The sequence below is a fragment of the Aspergillus stella-maris genome, assembly GCF_047715825.1.
Source record: "Aspergillus stella-maris strain CBS 113639 unplaced genomic scaffold BDV14scaffold_10, whole genome shotgun sequence".
NCBI lineage: Eukaryota > Fungi > Ascomycota > Eurotiomycetes > Eurotiales > Aspergillaceae > Aspergillus > Aspergillus stella-maris.
Window position 1 is genome coordinate 72045 of NW_027396804.1, and position 22037 is coordinate 94081.

Below are 22037 nucleotides of genomic sequence, written 5' to 3' on the forward strand. Positions count from 1 at the left end.
TGGTTGTTGGTAAAGATAGGGTTAGAGGTGTGTGATGTTTGGTGGCTCCTGGGGGATGATTATACTGTGGTTTTGGCAGCGCCTCCCTCACATCGCCTTTCTACAGTGCTTAGGGCTCACTTTGAGAGTTCTTAACAAGGCCAAGCTTCTGCAGACAGTATCAGTCGTCTTGAGAAGCAGTTGCACCCGCCCTGGACTTGTGCAACGCCATCAGAGCTTGGCCGGGACAAGGCCAAGTAGCCGATTTGTATAACTTGCGATAATATTCTATTTTTATGCTTAACCAAGGTATCTTCAAGCTCATTCATCATCGCTCTCCTCTTCCTCCTCACTGCTCTCCTCCTCCTCCGCATTCGCAAGCCAGTCAATAAACTGCTGCGTCTGCACCCTAACCTTGCGCATCTCCTCCGTCGCGCTCGACCGCTCATCAGCCCACCACTGCTCAAGCGCCTCTTCCTCCACAACCTCAAGCTCATAAAGCTCCTTCGCGAGGAAAAGAAGCACCGTATCGCCACGGTTCCGATGGACAAGGTCCTGCTGGAAGAGGACAAGCAAGTCGACCTGGTCGGGCTTGGCGTCCGAGTCGCGGTCGAAGAGGGCGCGGTCCAGAATCTCATGGTACTTGCCGAAGATGACGTGGACGGCGTCATTGGCGCTTTGTCCGCCTTCCATTAGCTGCGCGACGCGCTTCATAAAGGCTGTTGTTACGGCGCGGCGGACTTCGTGGTCTGAGGCATTGGCTGTCATGCGGAGACTGACCAGTTCGAGTTGGACGACGTCCGAGGTGACGCCGTCGCGAAGACTGTCGAAGACGGATGCTGCGGCGTCTTCGACGAAGTGTGTGTCTTGGCCTTCGTCGTCTGAGGCGGTCGTTGCGAAACTGCCGGCGCGGGAGCCGCCGAAGTCTGAGATTTCGGAGGATAGAGTGGAAATTGAGTCTGTGGATAGGGAAAGGTTGGCCATGTTGTAGACTGCGATTTGTTAGCTTATGACATACAATAATTGTGGGAAAGGGAACTTACTCAAACCTGACGACGCGTTGCTGGCCGTCTCATCGTCCGAGTCTTCGTCTTCATCGTATGGCACATATTCGTAGCCCTTGCCACCTTCGCCGACAATCTCAGGTTCGCTGGCTGGCGGTTCGCTATCTTCCTCACGAGTGGCGTTTGTTATCCGCCTGCCCTCGCTGACTGCCACACCATCGGCAATCTTCACACCGAAAGAGATCAAGGATCCAGGCTCGACGGTGCAGTTGCTGCCGACCTCCACGCCATCCGCAATGATAGCCTGGTTAACGGTAGTGCCATCTCCGATGATCGCGTTGTCCCAAATGTACGCTCCGTCCAAAGTGACATTCTTCCCAATCTTGCAGTTCCTTCCAAGTACCGTGTTCTTGACAGTTGTCTTGTCGCCAATCTTGGTACCCTGGCCGATGACGGTGCGTCGGCCAATGACACATGAACGAGCCAGCATAACATCCTGTTCCTGGTACAGAGTACCTTTTCGGAGCTCGTAGTTGTGGCCGGGTAGCAGGTTGGTGTCGGGGCATAGAGGATAAGACCATCGAGAAATGACATCCTTGCTGACGGCGTCGTAAGCCTTCAGGTTCCTAACTCGAGCAACGTAATGGTCTTCAATGATATGCGTGTGAATCGTCTTTCCGTTAAGTTCGTAATCCTTCAAAACACCATACAAGAACTGCTTCCGCGGCGTCTGGTAATCGAAACTATCAGACCACAGACTCAAAACATCTGGCGTACAGATATCAATATTGCAGTCAATCAAATCCTGGCGAATGTCGATCTCAGAGAACGTCGTGATAATTTCGGGGTCGATGTTCAAGCGAGAAGATTCCGGCGAGTGGTGGTCAATCTCCTCATAGTGCAAACAGCGGTCCTTTGTCGGGTCGACAACGAAGATAGGCGACACGGAGGAAGCCTTTGTGCGGTGTTTTCGGCCTGCTTCTCGCAGGACCATGGTCATTATAGCGTTCTTGTCGGCTTGGCGGCGGGCACGATGTTTCGCAAGCGCGCTCTCAATTGGCAGGTTACTGATCACGTCACCGCTGACGACGATGAAGTCGCCGGTGATCAAGTGCTTTCCGTCGAGGTCTCGCATGACGTCTCCGACTGAGGTTGAGGTAGATTTGAGGTAGGTGAACTGCTTGAAGGGGGAAGATGGGGCTCTCCATTTTGATGCACTGGAACTGTCAGTGTATAATCTCCCGGGATATTGCGCAGAAAACGTACTTGATGTAACTCTCCAGCTGGTCAGAGTGCGCGCCTCCGTAGAGGAAGACCTCTTCAACACCAGCATTGGCCAAGAACTCAAATGTATATTCGATCAACGGGGTATTCGCAAGCGGCAGAAGACACTATCCAAACCACATTAGCCTTCGTTCCTCACTTCTTATATTTCAACATACCCTCGGCTTATCAAGCGTAAACGGCTCAAATCTCGTCTCAAAGGTATCGGCAAGCACCTATTCCAACTCAATAATTAGCACCGGAACAAAATAGTTCGCATTTGCAGAGTCACATACAACAGCCTGCAACGTCTCCTCCACCTCCTCAGCCGCATTTCCGCGGGGCTTATTCGCACCGGCGCCCTTCTTAGGCGCCATGATGAGCGAATGTAAATGTAGCGAACGAAGGAAAGTCAAGCAACAAAAAATGCGATGCACCTCCCACTTCGGAGTCATCCATCCCACTTTCACTTTCCGCACGCCGCGGCTCACCGCCCGGCAGTTCAACATTCCGCGATCATAATTTTTGTTTGCGCTGTTTGTCTTACGCACCAATGCACGTGACTCGGGTCTTAGTCGTGGCTAGGTACGCACGCACCGCCACACCCACCTCCGTCTCGGTTCCGCGGTGAGCGTTCCAGCCTCTCAAGGCCCAGATTCAGCCCTCAGGCCCAGGCCCTCGTGGACTTGGGGGGATCGCTATCCCTGGTTCGTGGGCGCTGGTCTAGACCTGCGTTATCGGCTTGAATAGATCGATTTTGTGCAGGATCATGGCCCGCGCTTGAATCAGGGTCCTGCTTGGTTCGCCGATCCCGGTTCGTGGGCGTCATTGTTGCCGGCTGCGTGGGCCGCTGTTTGTGTTGTTGTTTGTGCTTGTTGCAGGTTGGTGGGGGGAGTTCGGGATTTGGGGGTCTGTTGTGTTACGTGTGTTGCAGGTACGATTTGGAGAGGTATGTCAGGTTTTTGAGATGGGAGTTATCGTAGTTTGTTTGTATAGGTAGCTAGTTAGCTAGTAGAACAATAGATATCATCAGACTGGTAGAGCTACGCATGTCGCAGAGACAAATTATCACCAGACATCAAATCGCCAGAGACACAACGCAATCATGAGACCAAGAAACGCAAAGACGTCAAAGACCCGCAGCTGACATTTCCAAGCAAACAATAATATGTACAATGAACACGAACTTCTGCCGACACACTCCCACGTGCCGGTAAGCCAGGCCACGTCTAAATCGCAATCCCCTAACAAACAAATCAACGAATCATATATTTACTCTAATATCACGCGCAGTCGATGCAAGTTGTAATCCCACAAACGCCACAATTTATCAAGTGAGTGCTCAGTCCTTTGGTAGATAATAGAAAAGAATGCAAGAAGATATTCCCAAGAGTCATTATAAGGGAACGTAGAATGCAGACAAAGATCAATCCAAAATGTGCTTCTTTTGGCGTTGTCACTTGGACATAGGAGCACGGGTATAGAGGATAGCGGCGGTCATCATTCAAAGAATACAATCCAGGTCCGTCATTAGGTGGTGCGTGTCGCCGGCATGGAGCCAACCATGGGTTGAGGCGGCGCATACATTCGCTGTCGCTTCGCCATGTTCGGATTCTCAGCACCGTTGCTCAATTCAGAGATATGCCGTCGAGGCTGTGGTCGGGCTTGACCCGGCGCTGCAGCCCCCATCGCCACGGCAGGAGGCGCAGGGTATTGCACTCCATTCTGATCTATCGTATAGGCGGCCGTGGGGTTTGCGGGCACGTATTGACCTTGAACCTGCTGAAGGTTGGCAGGCACAGCGGCCATCGGTTGGAACTGGTTCGGAGACTGCCAGGCCATCATGGCGGCAGCGGGAGACTGGCTAGGAGAGCCGTCGTCCTTGACAGTTACCGATTGCGCGGCCGAGCTTTGACCAGCTATCGTTGCTGGCGTTGTAGGCTGTGTGCCCTCAATTGTTCCAGAGGCAGTCTTCAAGTGAGCCAGATGCTTCTCTAGCATTTCCAAAAGGCTCTTCCGGGTGAAGGGTTTGGGAAGGACATCATCCATTCCTGATTGAAATTAGCATTCTACGTTAAGCCACCCATACGACAAAGGCTGCTTACCATGCTGGAAGTAGAGTTGAATGTCATCACTGCGGATGTTGGAGGTCATGGCGATAATAGGCGTCCGGTCGAACTGTCGAATGAGATGGCATGCAGAGACACCATCCAGGTTTGGCATAATAATATCCATTAAGATTAAGTCGTATTTAGAACCTTCCTGAACCTTGGTTACGGCTTCCAATCCATCAAACTGTAGCAGCCTGTCAGTAGAGGCTTTTCACTTCGAATGAGAGCAACATACCGCTGTATCAATTTCGCAAGCAAACGTATACAAGAACTTTCCACCAATTTGGCGACATGTTGCATCATCCTCGACAAGTAAAATCCGTGGACTACGCACCCAGCCGGGGTCGACGTTTGTGCTTTTCTTCCTGTTCTCCGGGAACTGCCTTTGACTATCCGTCTCCTGCTTGGGAGGCATGGCATAGGGAACGTTGTTGACGTGCTCGCCGTACATGGGGTCTATGCCGTTGGTTGTGCCGACTGGATACACAACAGGCTCCATCTCGCCGTTCATTTTAGGGTAAACCAGAGCTGGGTTGGCTGCTGTGGCACCTGGCTGAGGAGCGACGCGGTGTCGTGGCGCGCTTTCCATGGTAGGGGTAGATACTACACCTGCCTTTGGCATCTCACTCATGGCTTCTCCGCCAACAAGGTTGAACTGCAGTTCGGCATTCATGTCGCTCAAGAGCTTCGATGCTTGTTGCAGCGGAGTCGAAACACCATCATCCATGGCCGGGACTTGACCAGGGCTCATTGTTGTGCCAGGCTGGAATGGGCCAGTTTTGCTGTCGCGCTTTTGTCGAGCATCGTTGGAGACCAGGTAGTTGACCAGCTGGTGGATGACATTCTCGTGATTGACAACCGTCTTTTGAACCCTCAACACCTCTTGAAGCATCAGTTGGTGGTCAACTGACATTTGTGCGTAGCGATCAGAGATATGCTGTATTTGCTGCTGCTGGGCAACAATCTGTTGGTTCAGAAGATCGATCTGTTGTGTGGGGACGGAGTCGTCGTGAGCCTGGGTCTGCTTCCGCGGTGCAGGGGCCTTTCGTCGGATGTTGTCTAGGGATTCCTTGCTGTTCGCTCTGAACTCGGGGTGCTTGAACTCCCAAGCCTAAGAATAGTCTTGTCAGATATGTTTGATAAAAACGCGATCGAGGTTTCTCACATTTTGTCCGTACGGCGACTGCCCGTTCTCCTCGTTGTTTTGTCTAACTTTGTGGAAATCGTACTTGTTCAGCTGTCGCACGAAACTGGCGAAGTTGCTGTGCTTGAAGTGTTTCGGTAGAATCGTCTTGGTGAATTTCTCGCACTAAATGCTGGTCAGTTGGCGCGGTCGCGAGGTTGAGTCCGGCAACAAGGTATGCGTTACCTCTAAGACCACAAAACTATCGCCCTCATCACCCCACCGCACAATTTCCGAGTACGATGGGTCCTCCAGCATCCTGGTGCGACAACATCAGTATGAAATAACCCGATAAAAAGCGATAGATTGTGCTCGAAACAAAGGTAGAAGGCGTCGGGCCAGAGTGAGGCTTTGGCGGGCAGAGGGGGCAAGACGGGACAGGGGAAAATCGCGGTAAAAATTCCGGCAAGGAAAAAGAAAGGAGATGGCTCACTTGTAGAGTTTGCGAACCTATGCATTCTATTAGCATCTTGTAACACAGCAAAAGGTCTACTGAAGCCATAATCTGAGCTCAGAGCAGCAATACTCACAAAATCGCTGGAGTTGCCCGAAGGGGCGGTGCTGGGGGTGGTCTGGCCACCGTCCATCATGGGCTAGATGGGTCGCGACCGATCGAACGAGCAACAGACTTCAGCACTGTGCAGAACTTCGAGAAATAATGGAAGCTGATCTAAGCAAAGTGCTGCAAACTGCCGTGCGCGTCGCAGAGAGGGGAATTCAAGTCAGAAAAGAGAAGGGTAAGGATGGAGAAGAAGAGAGAAAAAGACGCACTCTCCAGGACGGTCGCAAGAGGGTAGAAAGAGGAGAGAGGAGTAGTCGGCTCTGGTGGTTTGGTGGGACGGGCGCAACGAACAGTCAGTGGGCGTTGAATAATCTTGCATATTAATAGAAAGTCACCAGCCACAACCGTTGGTTCAGTGCACTGGTATTTGACTGTTATTGTTCTGGAATTATTCACTTCTCCCTGAATTCCTGGTTCATTCTCTTGTTTTGCAGTTAGGAGAAATTCTGGATTCAATAGTCCGCTGTCCCCAGACTACAGTGCTACCTACAGTGCTACAGTGCCACGGAGTTACCTCGGCCTGGCTTAAGTGGAGGAAGAACCTCTTCACTTTGTACAGCTCACGACACTGGCAGTATGTATAGTACTTCTGCGCATCACCTGAGGTAGTTAATCGCATGGTATATTATTTAAATGCTCAACTGCAGGGAATAATCAGACACAAATCGTCAATGCGCCTGCAGCAATCATGCATTAGACCTTGACAATGGAGGGGAGACATGGAGGGGCCCAAGTTCAACATCGAGCTAATGCGCTGCGCTGATTTGATGCCGAGTTTTTACCTGCGGGCTTTGAGGCGCTCTCATGAATCGTAACTGCGAGCATGACTGTAAGGTGTAGAGGCAAAGTCTATACAAGTTCAGTTTGGAATTGTTCTCATGTACAGAGTAATAGGTACAGTTCTTTGTCTTGAGTCAGGAGGAGCTCCTTTCCGTTCCAGGCATTCCCGGGAGTCGGTCTACATTAGCTTTGCCTATCCTGCAGATCTCTGCTATACCTCCGTCCCCCGTCCACTCGCTGCAGCCAATGACCTCATCGATGCCCAATTCGCATATCAGAGGTGCGAGCCCTTGGAGACCCAGCATTGGCGTGAGGCGATTGGCTCAGATTCAGCCAACAGATATTCGAGCTCGTGGAATGGTGTTGGAGGCAAATGTAGCTACTCTGTAGAAGCTACTTTAGAGTCGACAGACTAGGAAGGACTCCCATAGTACATGAAACCAGATCGCATTACCTTGGGCATGACAACTCAGTTTGATGTCTGGCCTGGCCGGTGATCTTTGCGGTGAATAAGTTGGTCTATGCGAAAAATGTACCAAAAAAAATCGTTGTCGCGAAGTATGAGAATCTCTGGGTGGTACCTGGACAATCCGCTGGCGCGCATGGACACTCAATGAGTGGCGAATGCCAACAATGCCCAAGTACATTGTTCAGAGAAAATCACCCCCTCGTATTTCTTATACAGATGGTAGACTATTTCTTTGCAGAGGAAAGAGTAGATACAGACGGGAGTATAGAGACTGTAGCATTCAGAACACCCCGATGCGGTTGCTCAGTGTAACCGGCCTATGACGTGCGCTGACTCAGTTCCCCCCCAAGTTCCTCTCCCCTCAAACCTCACTCAAACACAGCTCCAGGAACGGTACCTGAAACACCTCTTCTACAACAGCTCTAGACCACCACCGCTACCTTCACACTACTCAATCACACATTAACGCATCACAATGTTCGCCGCCCGCCGCCTCCCCACCGCCGTCCCCCGCGCTCTCGGCCAGCGCGCCGCCCTCTTCCACAGCACGGCCCCGGCCTTCGTCCAAAAGGGCGACGCCATTCCAGACATTGACCTCGTTGAGAGCTCGCCCGGTAACAAGGTTAACCTTGCAAAGGAGCTGAGCGGCAAGGGTGTTATCGTTGGTGTTCCCGCTGCGTTCAGTACGTGTTCAACTCCATGCGCCGGCGGTTCTTGAAACCAAGCTGCAACTTCAGCATGCAATTGAGTGCTAACGGGTCAATTTGCTAGGCCCTGCTTGCTCTGCTTCCCATGTCCCCGGGTACATCAACCACCCCAAGCTGAAGGAGGCTGGGCCGGTCTTTGTTGTTGCTGTCAATGACCCTTTTGTGTAAGTGTGTTCTGAGTTTTTGAGTTCCTTCATCTCGCTCGGCACGCCGATACTAACAACAACTGCAGCACCAAAGCCTGGGGCACAACCCTCGACCCCCAGGGCAAGAGCGGCGTAAGTCCTTGACCCAATACACGCCCAATACATTCCGACTACTCCTATCCTAACACCAACATCAAGGTCCGCTTCGTTGGCGACCCCTCCGGTAAATTCTCCGAGGCGCTTGACGTCCTCTTCGACAGCGCTTCGATCTTCGGCAACAAGCGTAGCAAGCGCTATGCGCTCCTCGTTGAGAACGGCAAGGTGAAGGAGGCCTTTGTTGAGCCGGATAACACGGGTGTTAACGGTACGTTGTCTTTCTTTGTTTCCAGAAACGACCTAGACTGTAGCGTCTGCTAACGATTCAATATAGTTTCTGCTGCTGAGAAGGTTCTCAGTTAAATTTTGACGTCGTCTGTGTATGGATGAATTAATACTGATTTAGTACAGGCATATTTGAAGCCGTAACTCAAAATATATGAGAATGTATTATTTCTTCAATAGTAAGATAAATGTACACGAAACAACCTTCCAACGCCTATTTGCGATCTTAAGGTCATATCAAAGCCCGGGATATATCAACATCGATGCGGCCGCGGTAGACTCATCACTCTATAGACCATTTTTGTTTTTAACTTAAGCAGCACCTCCCTGCTGCTGCACCCACTGCTCAGGAGTGTAGCACTTGGGCGTCCAAGCATGGATAGCCGCAATCTCGGCCTTCAAAACCGAGTTCACCAATCGATGACGTGCGAGCATGGTCTTCTTCTCGAACTGCGGCGAAACAATGACGGCTTGGAAAGCTTGTCCACAGCCTCCTGTATCCCAGAAAATATATCAATCAGCAACATATTTCAATTCAATCCAACATGCGCATGGCAATGAAAAGGAAAGCCGCTGCGGGCGATATCGGGCTAAACTGAAAAGCAAGCTATGACGCACCCGACAGGTCCTCGATCTCAACATGCTGCGCCTGCAACTGCTCAACCAACTTCCCCTTCAGCAAGTCCGGAGTCACGACGCCAGAGGCAGTATCGGCCATTGCTGCGTTAGCGGCTGCGAGGGAGCGCGCGGAAATTGAGAAGGTCGCTTTCGCGGGGACGGGCGAGCGCAGGAGGTATCGGCAGCTTCTGCTCAGTAGGGTCGTTGTGCGGGAGTACATCAAGCGTTATTGGAAGGAGCCGTCCGGAAGTGCGTTTCGGAGGGCTATTACTTAGTAAAGAACAGAGTGATGAGACAAGGGGAACTTTTTCGAAGGACGAGGAACATGCGGAGTAAAGACTGCTGCTTGATAGATTATCGCCGGTGGCCGAGAATGATTGGTCAGCAGGCTCACGTGATGTAGCTTACTATACGGGCGTTCTTCTTCGTCGCACGACATTGACAAGCTTATCCACCGGGAGTGAGAATATGCCGGCAGAAGAAGTCTAGAAGGTGTGGCATTGGCTGCCAAGATATGACCCACCAATCTCGTATCGAAGTCTTCGGCCTGTCATAGTGTGCTCTCAATGCTGAGCAGCTGAGGATGGACCGTCGACGCGGTCCCACACGAAAGCGCCTGCGAGTGAATACTGGTTGGTAGGTCTTCATGCTCCTGCGCAAGTGATGATATGCTGATTGAACTTGAGAACTGAAGTCGAACATGTCGCACTCGTCGAGTAAAGTGCGATGAAGACAAGCCAAAATGTAGGAATTGTGCCAAGAAGAATCGAGTCTGCACTTATTATAGCTCTCCTGAGCAATCGAGGGAACCGTCTGGTGTGTACTTTGACAGAATAGCTTCTGCTGAAGATTCACTCTTGTCAGAGGATCAGGATCCGGTCGTGATAGAGTATGGCAGGAATGACGACTCTGGACGGTCACCACCGTCTTCACCAGACCTTGGATCGGTCTTCCTCCAGAGAGCGCATAGTCCCTTTCACAATGGAACAATCGATTCTCAGACCACTTTAGCAAATGTTCCTCGAGCTTCAGATTCATTACCTGACGAAAGAGGATTGACCAATGGCCATTTTGTTGCGGCGCCAACGCGTATTGTTGTTTCAAATGAGCCAATTCGATTAACATCAGAAGAAGTATCAATCTTCAGGAATTACACTGAGACGGTATCACAATGGGTAAGTGATCGAAAATGAAGGGCTTGACTGTGTGCTGACGACTATGAGATTGACTCTTTCTCGCCTGATCGACCCTTCTATTCGGTTGTGCCAATCATAGCTCTCACTTGTCCTGCTCTTATGTATTCATGTCTGGCCCTAGGCGCAAAACAGCTGGCGCTCAAATCGCCAGAAGACGAAGAAGGTGCTCGTGCGAGCGTGGCCATCGGCTACTATCAAAAGGCTGTTCGGACTGTAAGCGCCCTATTGGCAGATCCTTCATATGCATCGAATGATGGCATCCTTGCTTCCAGTATCATTCTCTCAACGTGAGTCCTGGATTGAGTACCTCCAGATCTCATCTCTTGCTGATGTCTTCAGATATGAAATGCTGGAGCCCGCCGGGGAGAGCTTCGGCTCCCACTTGAAAGGCATCGCTTTCTTCCTGCAAGCGCATCAGGCAAATGGTGATGCTCAAGGTATCAAAGGCGCAGCATATTGGACATGGTATAGACACGAAATATGGGCAGCCCTTCAGACCGGCCGACGTATGTTTCTCGAAGAAACTTACTGGCAACCTAAGCAACTTGAGTCATTCAGCGGTTTGTCGGTGGAGGACATTGCGAATCGGGTCTTATTCATATTCGGACAATGCATTTCTTTCTGCAACAACTGCATCGCATCTCAAGAAATTGAATCAGATACGCACCGCCAGGATCAATGCCACAGGGCAGTGGCTCTGGACGCTGCGCTTGAGAGGTGGAAAAACATGCTTCCATCTTCCATGACTCATTTCTTCGCGGGGCAGCCTCCAAGCGCGGATGGCAGGTGTTCCGACTTTCCTTTTATATGGTTCATATATCCCCAAAGCGGTAGGCCCCGAATTGGTCCCCGGTCGTATCACCAGCTGACCCAATCCCAGCCATTGCGTTTCAAGTATACCATGCTTCAAAAATATTGCTACGACTGCACTGTCCATCGATGCCTTCTGAATCTCCAGGAGGGGACCGGATCCAGTCGCTGACCAGCCGACGTGAAATCGAGAAATCGCGTGAACAGATTTTTATAATGTCCAACGCCGGTGTTCCCGACGCATGGAGCCTTGTCTCTACCCAGTGTCTATACATTGCGGGGCTGGTGACTGAAGGAGTACTTGAACGGCACCATACTCTCATACTGATCGAAAACTGCCAACAAAGCTCTGGTCGACGGACTGTTTGTCTCGCTGACGAGCTCAGGAAATTATGGGCGCAGTGAGAGATTATTCCATCAAGATAACTGGTGGCGATCTCAAAATCATGAACATCAGTTAAATTGCCAGTCCAGCGAAGGCTGAAACAAAATAGGAAAGAGCGATTGCCCTCCATTGAGCCCATCGCACCTGCCTAACTCGATTCCCTGGCATGGACAATCTAGGAAGGCACGACCGTGGGGGTACCTTCCTGGTAAAGCCGGATATCATATAGGAGGGACCGCGCCTTCGCATTTGCCCTCGATGGAATTTCTTATTCATATTCAAAACAACGTTTGCTTACTACTGGGGTACGTCTTCCACCTATATAGCAGGATTTGGAATTCTATTGTGCGCGAGCTGTTCTACCTAAGGCCTTAAGTAAAGCTAGTTATACGAAATCCGCCACCAAACTATACTTTGTCCTTTCTTTCGCCCACTATTGAGCATTCCTCTTACTCCATTCGCGGTCGAATACAGTTAGTGATCGTTGTGCTACAGCAGTCAGCCATCGTCCATCAGAGTCGAATTGACAATATACCGGAAGGAACCACATCCAAAGCCTTGATCGAAACGTTCAATGGCTGGCTCAGCATATAGATTGCGGCTCCAGCGATATCTTCCGCCTCAAGGGGCCTGCAATTTAACTTAGTATCAGCACATTCCATGACGATCCTCACATTCTTTGTGACGAGAGTAAGAGAAAAGAATACTAGGCAACTTACGTGTATCCGTCGACGAAGCTATCGTACATGTCCTTGTCATACCCAACCCGCTGGGTATGGAAGTGCGTCGCCACAACACCCGGACGCAGCGCGAGGACTTTGATATTCGTTCCGTTGAGCTCATTGCGCAGCGCATTCGTGAATCCTTCTTGCGCAGCTTTGTTTGAGTGGTAAACTGCTTCACCTGGGAAGGGGGGAGCCTCGAGAGCCGTGACCGATGTGACGTTCAGAATCGTGCCCTCCTTCCTTTTCATCATGGACGAGTTAAGGACGGCGTATGTCGTGAACATAAGCCCGTTGATGTTCGTGCCGTTCATGGTGATAATATCGGAGATCTTGAGGTCGGGGAATGCAGCGGGTGCGCCGAGGGCAAGGCCAGCCTATGCTGTTAGCATCCATGTAAAAAGCCAGGCATGGTAAAGAGCGCACGAACATTGTTCACCAGGATGTCAATCTGCCCGATCTCCTTGACCGTTCCGCCGACGGCCTTTTCAACAACTTCATAGTTCTGCAGGTCGATGGCCTTGAAAATCACCTTCGAGCTTGGAGACTTCTTTTGCAGATCTTCTGCAATAGCTTGCAGTTTGTCCTAGCAGGCGATATGAGACACCACAATTTCATGACGCTGGAACCCACCGAACTCACCTGTGACCGCGCAAAAAGCGCAACGTTCGCACCCTCACTGGCGACTCTGCGGGCAATCGTCTCTCCAATGCCCATAGAAGCTCCGGTCTATTTGCATATCAGTCAGTAACATGCATGAAACGAGGGGAAACAAGAGACATACAATTAAAACATTCTTCCCCTGGAGAGCCATCTTCGACGCTTTTATTCTTCGTTAACTGTGTATGCGGGGTATCGGGTATGTAGGTGCAAGTTTCAACGTCCTTTTATATCTGCAAATCTGTGACAATTGCAAAGTAAGCAAGCCAACTCAGAGCTTCCTCTCTATCAAATATATAATATAGCAAGACTTCTACTGCAACTTTGAAGGAAAGCAATACGCAATTACTACCACACCTGCAGCACGCTGCTCATACCACGCCCACCAACGTCGTGACGTCAAAAACCAAGCAATAGGGCTCGCGGAGATAGTCCCGAGCGCGAACTTCGCTTCCGTTTCTGATTGGCTCAATCGATCTACAAAATGGTTAGTTGTCGGGACCGCGCCGAAAAGTTGCGCTTTCTGGAAGTTTTTCATGGCTCTTATCATGAGTGAGCACTGAGTAGTAATTCCAGCAAGATATTTCCTGGACTTTTCATTTTGTGGTGTTTGAGTGGTGAGGCGCAGGTGCTGGTTGCTGACAACTACAAGTTGCGACAGTGAGTCTGGCGATGAGTCCGCCAATATATATTTACAAGGTAGCTTTTTGTTTCCCGGGTTGTCTATAAACCATGCACAGAGACAAGATCCTCGAAATTGAAATAGGATTCGAATCGCATTGCTGAATAGACGTGCATACACAAGAACTCCTCATTCTCACTTCTGTCTACGGCATGGTCGCGATGTCACGATCAAAACAGGTTCATAGGATTGACTGACGGAATGGGGGGTATAGATACCCCATCTAAACTTAACAGCAATGAGATCATCGAATGACAACAATCAGATAGCAGGTCTCTAGAAGCATGTCTTTATGTCTGCTGGAACATTTTGGAAGAGAAGCTTCAAGCGCCTCTGGCGCGGCGGATCTATTTAGAGCAGGTAATTGTAGACGTAGCCAATCATGAAACGAAGCGAACCGACCCCCTTCGACCCGTAATTTAATATTAGATATACAAGATATATACACTATAATCTAGTTTATATACACCACAGAGTACAAATACGTATGTATGTTCTCAGCCACCCTGCACTCCAGGCCACGTTCCATACCCAACAGCACCCCTCCATTTCAAGGCAATCACCATTCCTTCGTCAACACACCCTCAACAGCAGCTGTTTCGGCAACCTCTTCCACAGCCCCGATCTTGATCTTCTCCGCAGCCTCCATGCTGTAAATTGGTCCCTTGTAAGTTCTCATACCCTGGGCAAGCCACCAGAGACATACAAGTGTCATGAGACCAACCGTGATTACACTGGTGTAGTTCATGTTCTGCACAGTCACGGGCAGCGTAAACGGGAAGCAGAAGAACACGACGGTCACGGCGATGTAAATGACCGAGAGTATGTTCACGATAAATCCCCAGACTCCGCTCATGGCAAAGGGCCCGGGGATGACTTTCTTTCGGCCTGTCAGGAGGTGAGGCACGATCGCACCCGCGTATGAAAGTGTACTGAGCACAATGAATGAGGAGATGAGTGCTTGAAAGGCGGTTGTGCTGCCGACGTAAATGCAGCCTAGACATGTTACCATGATTGTCATAGCGACGGTTGCGTTAACAGGTGCGTCGAGAGTAGGGTGCACCTTTGCCAGGAACGGTGCGAAAGGGGTAGCATTGTCACGCGCCAGAGACCACCACATGCGGCCGCCTGTCGTCAGGGTTCCGATAAGTGTGGGAAAAGTTGCAAGGAACATGAGGGCAACGAGACCGATAGCTCCTGCAGTAGATCCTGTAGCTTGTAGATAGATCTCAGCAGTGGGGAAGTTCAGGCTGCTGTTGAAGACAGCATCGATGTCGTTGATTCCGTAGAAGAGGGCGATCAAGTACACAAAGGCCGTGACGAATGCTGTCAGAAGTTGCAGCATGATGCCTTGGGGAACCTTGCGTTCGGGTTGAGGCACTAAATCCGTTAGTATAAAGCGGACTTCCAGCACTTTTTCTTCAAGAACATACCCTCTTCAGATAAGTGACTGATGCAGTCAGGTGTTCCAACTGCAAAGGCGGCATTGAGCAAGCCGCTCAAGAAGCAAATGCCGTCAGACCAGCCTCCTGTCTCATTATAATAGATTTTCCAGACCTGTGCGTCGCTGGCACGTCGTCCGCGCGGCAAAACAGCCAGAACGACAATAGTGATTAATAACCCGCCCATGGACAAAATCAGCGCAATGCGGTTGAAAAGAGGGAGAAACCTGTTCCCGCAACAGACGATACCACAGCACATCCAAAGGACAATCTGGAAGACGATGAATGGCTGCCAGCTGTGCCATTGAACATCAGGGTTACGGAGCAGATACATAGCTACTGCTTCGTTGCCAAGAATGGAGCTCATGGATGCCGCGGAAAGCAACCAAGCGCAGGCATTGAGGTAGCCTGTAAAGAAGCCCGCTGCGCGACCATATCGTCCTGCGACGACTGAGGACCAGTGGTATACACCGCCAGCGGAAGGAATGGCAGACGCGAGTTCGGACAGCGAAGCGGAGATAAAAGCGTAGAAGATGCTGACGACGATGAGGCCATACAGAACAGCCATGGGGCCGCCATTGTATAGGGCTGTCACGATTGTACCACCGGTTGCGGCCCAGGAGCTGGAATTGCAGCTGTCAGTTCGGACTATTTGAGAACAAGAAGGAAACAAAGAAAAGAAAAAGATTGGTGTGATAGTGACAAGGAAAAAGCAACTCACTTGGCGATGATGATTCCGAGACTCGTCAGACTGAAGAGACCGAAGCCTCGTACCAGCTCTTGCTTGTGTCCTAATGCTGCCTCCAACCGGACCTGGTCAACTTGGACCTGGTCTTTTGCGCTCATCTTGACGGTAACAATATCCAGAACGAAGACAATACGAGGAGAAGAGATAATAATATGGAAGCAAAGGGAAAAAAGAAAAGAAACTCAAATCGGTCGCTAGAGAATAGCATTGTTAGTCCCTTTAGTGTTAGATTGTTAGCTGCAGCTAGTGCAGGCCAGCCCACATCTCTGCCCCCACGCAGAGGCAAAGGATGCATGGAAAGCGCATGCAAGTGGTGCACCACTTCTTCCTCCGTCCAGATAGGCGCAAACTTTATTTTATGCTGCTCAGCCTGTTCTGTTTATGCCGCATTTCTTGGCGGGCGCCACTGGTCATTCTTAAGGTGCAATGCTTCTCAATCCCTGAGGGAGTCGTGACGCTGAGGATTGCACTTCCTGGCAAAGACAATGGGGGAAACCTCGCCCACTCCTCACCAGCTGCTGGCGGAGGCCGTCGTCTTCTGGAGTATCGGGGTGGTCATTTATATCGGCAGAATGTGAGTGTTTCGGTCTGAGACTAGACCTAGTCTATTACTGACTGCGTGTGTCAGAGCTGCACGATGCATATCGAATGGAGGCATCCGCCATCTCCAAGGTGAGTCTCAACGCATGAATAGAACATGGGTTGTCATTCGGATCTTGCTGATTGTCAGGTATAGTGGATGATTATATCATGACCTTGACCTTTGTATGACTCGAAGGGCATCAGCGGCCGCGACAACGACTAATCCCTTACAGGCTGTCTATACAACCCTTCTCATTCTCATCCGCGTGTCAGCCGAATATGCCACGAACCTCTTCCCAGCTTCACAGGAGGAGGAAATTCTCTCAAACCCCGACGATGTTAGAGCCAGAATATACGGCAGCAAGATAGTCATTGGTCTTGAGCAATGTATGCTCCTCTCGACGTGGGGGGTGAAGACTTGTCTGGTAGCCATGTACTGGAAGCTCACCCACCGTCTCCCATGGCACATTTTCGTCCAGATCCTAGCCGGGTACGTCGCGCTAGGCTTCATTGTCATCGAGATTACCTATTTCGCCGTCTACTGTCGTCCATTCTCCCAGTACTGGGCCGTTCCGGTGGACAACCCTCAATGCGCAACGTATCAGCACTATTCCATCACACAGGCAGTCTTCAACCTCTCCAGCGATGCCTGCATGCTCGTCATCCCAATTCCCCTTCTCAAAGGCGCGCAGATGCCTATCCGCAAAAAAATCCTCCTCATCAGTGTGTTGGGTCTCGGTGTTTTCGTTATGATCGCTGCCATACTGAACAAATACTTCAATTTTGCATCTCCTGACACAACGGTCTACCAGCTGTGGTACATTCGCGAAGCCAGCACGGCCATCTATGTGGCAAACCTGATGTGCTGGTGGCCGCTACTGCGCAAGATCTTCGGCAATGCGCTGTCGCACTACAGCAGCCGCTACCGCACCTATCGATACGGCGACCAGCCTTCGGGTCAGCTCTCACACTCCCTGCCCTTCGGAAGCGCTGCTGCTGGGGCTGGAGCCAGTCATAACGCCACGCAGGCGTCGACAGTGGGGAAACAATCGAGAGGCAGGAGCAGGAGTAGAGGTCAGCGGTGGTGGGGTCGAAAGACGCCAGCGGAGTCCAAGAGGTTAGCGACGACGGCCAGTCAAGAAGCAATCAACAACACGGAGGAAGTGCCTCTGGAGATATGGCGCAAGGTGGAGTATAACGTGGAGCAAAATCCAGATCCTCAGCCATCGCCATGAATTGAGACAGAGAGCTATGATACAGAGTAGTGATACCCCATAGTCTAGACGACAAATAATCGATTCTTTTGTGATACCAATGAAAATGGACCTGAACGAGGAAGAAATCTCGGTTCCGGCGGATCGATCGACACGATTCCATGGTTGGTGTGCTGTCGTGGTCCAATTCTCAGCAAGCGGGTCCTTAGCTGCACTGCATTAAGAACCAGGTCTTTCTTTCAGCCGACGTGATCAAGCTGCATAACTCTGCATTGCTTTTCGTCCCGGCGATCTTGAAAGTCCCATGATTTTCCTCTTACTGCCTTGACTTGTTTCTGGCATCTCAGACACCCAGTTGACAAACAATCCCGTCAATGTGAGAGAACCCGTATTGCGCATGCCTCTTAGAGGCCCTCCCGGTCCGATCCGTCTAAGATATCGGGGACATCGGGACTGGCTGGACAGTGGACACAGCAAGTAATGTCTCCGATTGCGGGCCCCGGCGGCCCCCGTCGTAGCGCAGCCGGATCAAAGTAGTGTTGTTTAAAGTTTTCGCTGGAATGCGACGTGGGCTTCCCCGGGTCGAGCTCGTGCTCATAGCCCTGATGTGCTCAGTGTCCTGGTTGGCCCACCTGGGTAGTGCTCTTAGTGTCTATGTACCTAAGTTTTGCCGAGACGCAATTGACAGCCAGTGGTTTTCTCCGAAAGGTGCCCCCTGGATTTGGAATTGATACTCGAACCTTGAACGATTTTCTGGGCGCCCAGCCATCGTGGGATGCTTAACATTATCCACTAATGCAGACGAGATAACAGATATGGAGCATTGCCTGATGTCAAGCAGTAATGTTCGCTTGCTGATTCGTTGATGGGCGACTATTGAGCTCGTGGTCGTTTATCTTTCCGTGGCTGGACAAGTGTTGCCGCAATCAGGATCGAGCCAGAACTGAAATTTGATGGTGAAACCTTGTACCTGGCGCATGGAAGGGCTCTAGAAGGAGGCTGGTATTATTAGCTTTTGATCTCGGCCGGGCTATGGCTGGAATTGCCCAGGAACTTAAGGGCTCCTGGGCTTACCTCGTGGTGTTGAATCTTGAATCCCGACGCAGAGAAGCAATAGTCTCCGGGCAGGTCGAGTGAAACGACGGAGGACTCTGGCGTCTCTGATAGACTTTCATGGATTAACTCTGGTCGAGTCAGTCCACAGCCGAAGGTACGGACGGTTGACGGCGAAGAGAAGAAAGAAGAGACAGTATGGGCTCAAATCACCTGACTCGTGCCTTCCTCATTGACCTCACTACCTCACTACTGACTACCTTGCTACTACTCGCTATCTAAGGGATCCTCGAGAAATCTGCCGTTTAATTGAGATCAATAATGTCTGTTTGTTGACCGAGTCCATATACGACTATCGCTTCCACTCCTGCGCCGCCAACTCTCGCAAATCCCGAGTGATGTGCTGAGGACATTCCAGTGCCGCAAAATGCCCGCCGTCGTTGTACTCTGCGTCCATTGTCAGTCACTGCAAGACTAATTCTCTCATTCATGTGTTGAGAAATGCACACCTTTATAAAACACCAAGTTTCCCGTCTTCTCTACCTCCCGCTTGCTCGCGAAATCCAAGTCGTAATGGAATGAACTATACCCAAACGGCGCATTGACATAGTTCTCCGGCTGGCGCGTATACGCGGGAAACTTATCATGCTGCACGTTCTCATAGTAGCACAGCATCGACGGCATGATACACCCGGTGAAATAGTAAAGGCTGGCCGTTGCCAGGATGGCCTCCTTCCATGACGCCTTCTCCTGGTTCTCTGGTGCTGCGGCCTCGTTATATTTCTCGCCAGCCCACATTAGGATGCCAATAGGGTTGTCGTGCAAGGCAAAGCCGATTGTGTGTGGCTAGACGTTGTGTCAGTGGCGAGATAGTCAGATCTTGGGAAGTACTCACCCTCGTCCTCATCTCAACCGCATACCCCATATGGTTTACTAAGAAGTCCTCAAACCTGCCAGCCAGTGTCTTCTCCTCCTCCGTCCTCTGACTGGGCTCATCCGGAACACCACATGGAGCAAAGTTGAAATGAACCAGCTTGCAACGATCCGTATACTTCGAGCCCATCTCCCGTGCAACAAAATGCCCCCAGTCTCCTGCCTGAACCATATATTCGTCATACCCGAGCTTCCGCATAAGCGCATCAAACACCCTCGCATTATCCTTTAACGTCCACCCGGCTTTCGGAGGCCAGTCAGACCAGCAAAATCCCGGCATACTCACAGTAACAACGTGGAACGCAGGATCTGTCTCACTTTCGGGATGCGACAGAGGGTGCCATACTTTACTAAATTCGTAGAACGATCCCGGCCAGCCGTGGACCAGGAGAAGTGGGATAGCACGCTGGTGAATCTTCTCGTTTGCACGCGCATGCACGAAATGCAGGTTGACGCCCTCAATCTTGGTCGTAAAGTGCGGTACTTGATTTAACTCGTCTTGAATCTTGTACCAGTCGAAGTTGGTCTTCCATTCGTGAAACAGGATTGAGGCCCAATTGTAGGATGGCCCTGCTTTTATTAGCTTCCAAGATGCCGTTCTACTCGACTTGCGAAGATTAATCTTGGTGTGAAGCTTAATATAGACATACCATAGTTTTCACCGGCTCCAGGGACAACCTCGCGGGGAGGGAGTCTTGTATCATCAAGTTTTCGCTTCAGTCGGTCGACTTCGGCTTTGTGGATGTCAACTCTGAATGGGTGAATATCCGAGGCTGCCATATTCAACAAACGAATATACTGTAGGCTAGTAGATGGTCTCCAATCTGCCTGAGCTGGGGAACAAGTTACTTATGGTGTAGAAGATATCAGATCGAGACCCCGGACTGGTCACTCAATCGTCATACCTACCATGTGTCTTTCTCGCTAAGATTTTTGATTGGCTGTTACCGCAGAGTATATCGTGGCTGACTCTGTTAGCCTCAGGCAGGAACTGTGGCGTCAGCTTCCCCTCAACAATTATGGGAGACCTCCGCTTCCGCTCGAAAACAATCAGAGCTGCTTGCCAATTCCGCCATCTCCAAGTCCCATGAACCGTTTGTCAAATCGCTTGTTCTCCACAATGTCTGCGTCTCCAGCGCCAACGTCTTCCCCGTTTACTCGGGCGGTGGTGAGCTCGATGAGGAAGCTGTAGGCTCCCCGCGCCTTTCGAAGCTTGTGTCTATGTTCGCCCAGGTACTGACGGATTCAGATATCCAGAGTCTTTAGCGGACAAGAGCTTTGATAACACAGGATGTATGTAACCTCGTCCACGATTAATGAATAGCTTCTAAATAACCACCAGTACTCCTCGAAGCCCCCTTCCACCCATCCCGACGCCAAAACAACTCCGTCCTTCTCACTATCGACCTAACTAGAGCCGTCGCCGATGAAGCCATCAAGCGCAAAGACTCCGTCGTGGTCGCATACCGTACGAAAGGCTCACCTTAAAGTTACCCAAGAATCCGCAATTGACATACAGCAAGTTAACAATCTCTCCCTCCTGCAGACCCGATCATCTTCCGCGGCCTCAAATCACTCACATTCAACGACCCCCAACAACAATCCCTCCTCCGCCTCGCAGCAGAAGGCATAAGCGTCTACTCCCCGCACACAGCCGTCGACGCCGTCCCCGGCGGAATGGGAGACTGGCTGTGCGACGTTGTCACGGGCTCAATTGAGCCTACTACTGCCTCCAGTTCCACAGAACCTACCGCATCCAAATCTGGCTCACAGCTCTATTCTGCTCCCTTATACCCGGCTCCAGGGCTCGTCAAGCCGCGCAACCCAATCGAGCATACAAGAAGGACGATTCACCCTTCGCCGCCGCCGGTTCCCGAGGGTCTAGAAGAGGCTGGTATGGGCCGGTTGGTGACGTATAACGAGTCGCAGGAGTTGTCAGTTATAGTTGATAAGATTGCTGAGACTATGGGTCTTCCCGGCGGGATCCCGATCGCAATCCCGCAAGGCTCATCTATCGACCAGATCAAGATCCGGACTGTGGGTGTTTGCCCCGGGTCCGGATCAAGCGTCCTCATGAAGGGCGTCAAGGAGATTCCTGATCTGCTGTTAACGGGTGAGATGAGCCACCACGAGACGCTCTTTGCGATTGAGAGCGGGAAGTGTGTTATTGCGTTGTCGCATTCGAATACGGAGAGAGGGTATCTGAAGGCTGTCATGCAGGGGAAGTTGGAATCATCCTTGAAGAGTGAGTGGGAGGAGTCGAGAGGTGAGGAATCAAAGAGTGCGAGTGGTCTGGCGAAGGCTGTTTATGAAGATGGGAATGTTGAGGTGCATGTTAGTGAGGCAGATAGGGATCCATTTGGGATTATGATCAGGAAGTAGATGAATGTGCCTACGGTATTCAAGG

General features: G+C 50.9%; 10 protein-coding genes across 10 annotated transcripts; 4 read left to right on the top strand and 6 right to left on the bottom strand.

Annotated features, from left to right (window-relative positions):
* Positions 1 to 300: 300 nt before the first annotated feature.
* Positions 301 to 2623, bottom strand: BDV14DRAFT_187888 (translation initiation factor eIF2B catalytic subunit epsilon; the record flags this gene model as incomplete). Its single annotated transcript, XM_073771003.1, has 5 exons — positions 301 to 971; positions 1023 to 2200; positions 2250 to 2374; positions 2426 to 2482; positions 2543 to 2623. The coding sequence occupies 5 exons, from the start codon at positions 2621 to 2623 to the stop codon at positions 301 to 303; spliced, it is 2112 nt and encodes a 703-aa protein (XP_073630986.1).
* A 591-nt stretch (positions 2624 to 3214) lies between these two features.
* On the bottom strand, positions 3215 to 5990 carry skn7 (putative stress response transcription factor SrrA/Skn7). The gene is made up of 5 exons (XM_073767793.1): positions 5727 to 5990; positions 5523 to 5666; positions 4593 to 5468; positions 4352 to 4541; positions 3215 to 4297 (listed from the first exon to the last, which is right to left on the bottom strand). The coding sequence occupies exons 1-5, from the start codon at positions 5796 to 5798 to the stop codon at positions 3777 to 3779; spliced, it is 1803 nt and encodes a 600-aa protein (XP_073630987.1). The 5' UTR covers positions 5799 to 5990; the 3' UTR covers positions 3215 to 3776.
* Positions 5991 to 7442: 1452 nt separating this feature from the next.
* On the top strand, positions 7443 to 8746 carry BDV14DRAFT_168094 (peroxiredoxin family protein). Its single transcript, XM_073767794.1, has 5 exons — positions 7443 to 8034; positions 8123 to 8222; positions 8291 to 8336; positions 8403 to 8568; positions 8635 to 8746. The coding sequence occupies exons 1-5, from the start codon at positions 7827 to 7829 to the stop codon at positions 8661 to 8663; spliced, it is 549 nt and encodes a 182-aa protein (XP_073630988.1). The 5' UTR covers positions 7443 to 7826; the 3' UTR covers positions 8664 to 8746.
* BDV14DRAFT_168099 (BolA family protein) lies at positions 8747 to 9528 on the bottom strand. Its single transcript, XM_073767795.1, has 2 exons — positions 9204 to 9528; positions 8747 to 9079 (listed from the first exon to the last, which is right to left on the bottom strand). Exons 1-2 carry the CDS (start codon positions 9421 to 9423, stop codon positions 8898 to 8900), a joined length of 402 nt encoding a protein of 133 aa, XP_073630989.1. The 5' UTR covers positions 9424 to 9528; the 3' UTR covers positions 8747 to 8897.
* Positions 9529 to 9786: 258 nt separating this feature from the next.
* BDV14DRAFT_197261 (Zn(II)2Cys6 transcription factor) lies at positions 9787 to 11670 on the top strand (the record flags this gene model as incomplete). The annotated part of the gene is made up of 6 exons (XM_073772632.1): positions 9787 to 9839; positions 9898 to 10378; positions 10427 to 10686; positions 10739 to 11229; positions 11280 to 11506; positions 11596 to 11670. 6 exons carry the CDS (start codon positions 9787 to 9789, stop codon positions 11668 to 11670), a joined length of 1587 nt encoding a protein of 528 aa, XP_073630990.1.
* Positions 11671 to 11946: 276 nt separating this feature from the next.
* BDV14DRAFT_168110 (SDR family oxidoreductase) lies at positions 11947 to 13396 on the bottom strand. The gene is made up of 6 exons (XM_073767796.1): positions 13101 to 13396; positions 12959 to 13045; positions 12747 to 12902; positions 12314 to 12693; positions 12130 to 12224; positions 11947 to 12083 (listed from the first exon to the last, which is right to left on the bottom strand). Exons 1-6 carry the CDS (start codon positions 13128 to 13130, stop codon positions 12028 to 12030), a joined length of 804 nt encoding a protein of 267 aa, XP_073630991.1. The 5' UTR covers positions 13131 to 13396; the 3' UTR covers positions 11947 to 12027.
* Positions 13397 to 13976: 580 nt separating this feature from the next.
* BDV14DRAFT_168113 (putative choline transport protein) lies at positions 13977 to 16039 on the bottom strand. The gene is made up of 3 exons (XM_073767797.1): positions 15822 to 16039; positions 15092 to 15723; positions 13977 to 15038 (listed from the first exon to the last, which is right to left on the bottom strand). The coding sequence occupies exons 1-3, from the start codon at positions 15944 to 15946 to the stop codon at positions 14218 to 14220; spliced, it is 1578 nt and encodes a 525-aa protein (XP_073630992.1). The 5' UTR covers positions 15947 to 16039; the 3' UTR covers positions 13977 to 14217.
* Positions 16040 to 16333: 294 nt separating this feature from the next.
* BDV14DRAFT_197264 (uncharacterized protein) lies at positions 16334 to 17665 on the top strand (the record flags this gene model as incomplete). Its single annotated transcript, XM_073772633.1, has 4 exons — positions 16334 to 16422; positions 16477 to 16520; positions 16585 to 16613; positions 16664 to 17665. The coding sequence occupies 4 exons, from the start codon at positions 16334 to 16336 to the stop codon at positions 17663 to 17665; spliced, it is 1164 nt and encodes a 387-aa protein (XP_073630993.1).
* A 1384-nt stretch (positions 17666 to 19049) lies between these two features.
* BDV14DRAFT_197265 (epoxide hydrolase family protein) lies at positions 19050 to 20410 on the bottom strand (the record flags this gene model as incomplete). Its single annotated transcript, XM_073772634.1, has 4 exons — positions 19050 to 19144; positions 19207 to 19543; positions 19593 to 20200; positions 20281 to 20410. 4 exons carry the CDS (start codon positions 20408 to 20410, stop codon positions 19050 to 19052), a joined length of 1170 nt encoding a protein of 389 aa, XP_073630994.1.
* A 340-nt stretch (positions 20411 to 20750) lies between these two features.
* On the top strand, positions 20751 to 22012 carry BDV14DRAFT_197266 (Nif3-like dinuclear metal center hexameric protein; the record flags this gene model as incomplete). Its single annotated transcript, XM_073772635.1, has 4 exons — positions 20751 to 20818; positions 20880 to 20923; positions 20973 to 21098; positions 21177 to 22012. The coding sequence occupies 4 exons, from the start codon at positions 20751 to 20753 to the stop codon at positions 22010 to 22012; spliced, it is 1074 nt and encodes a 357-aa protein (XP_073630995.1).
* Positions 22013 to 22037: the final 25 nt, after the last annotated feature.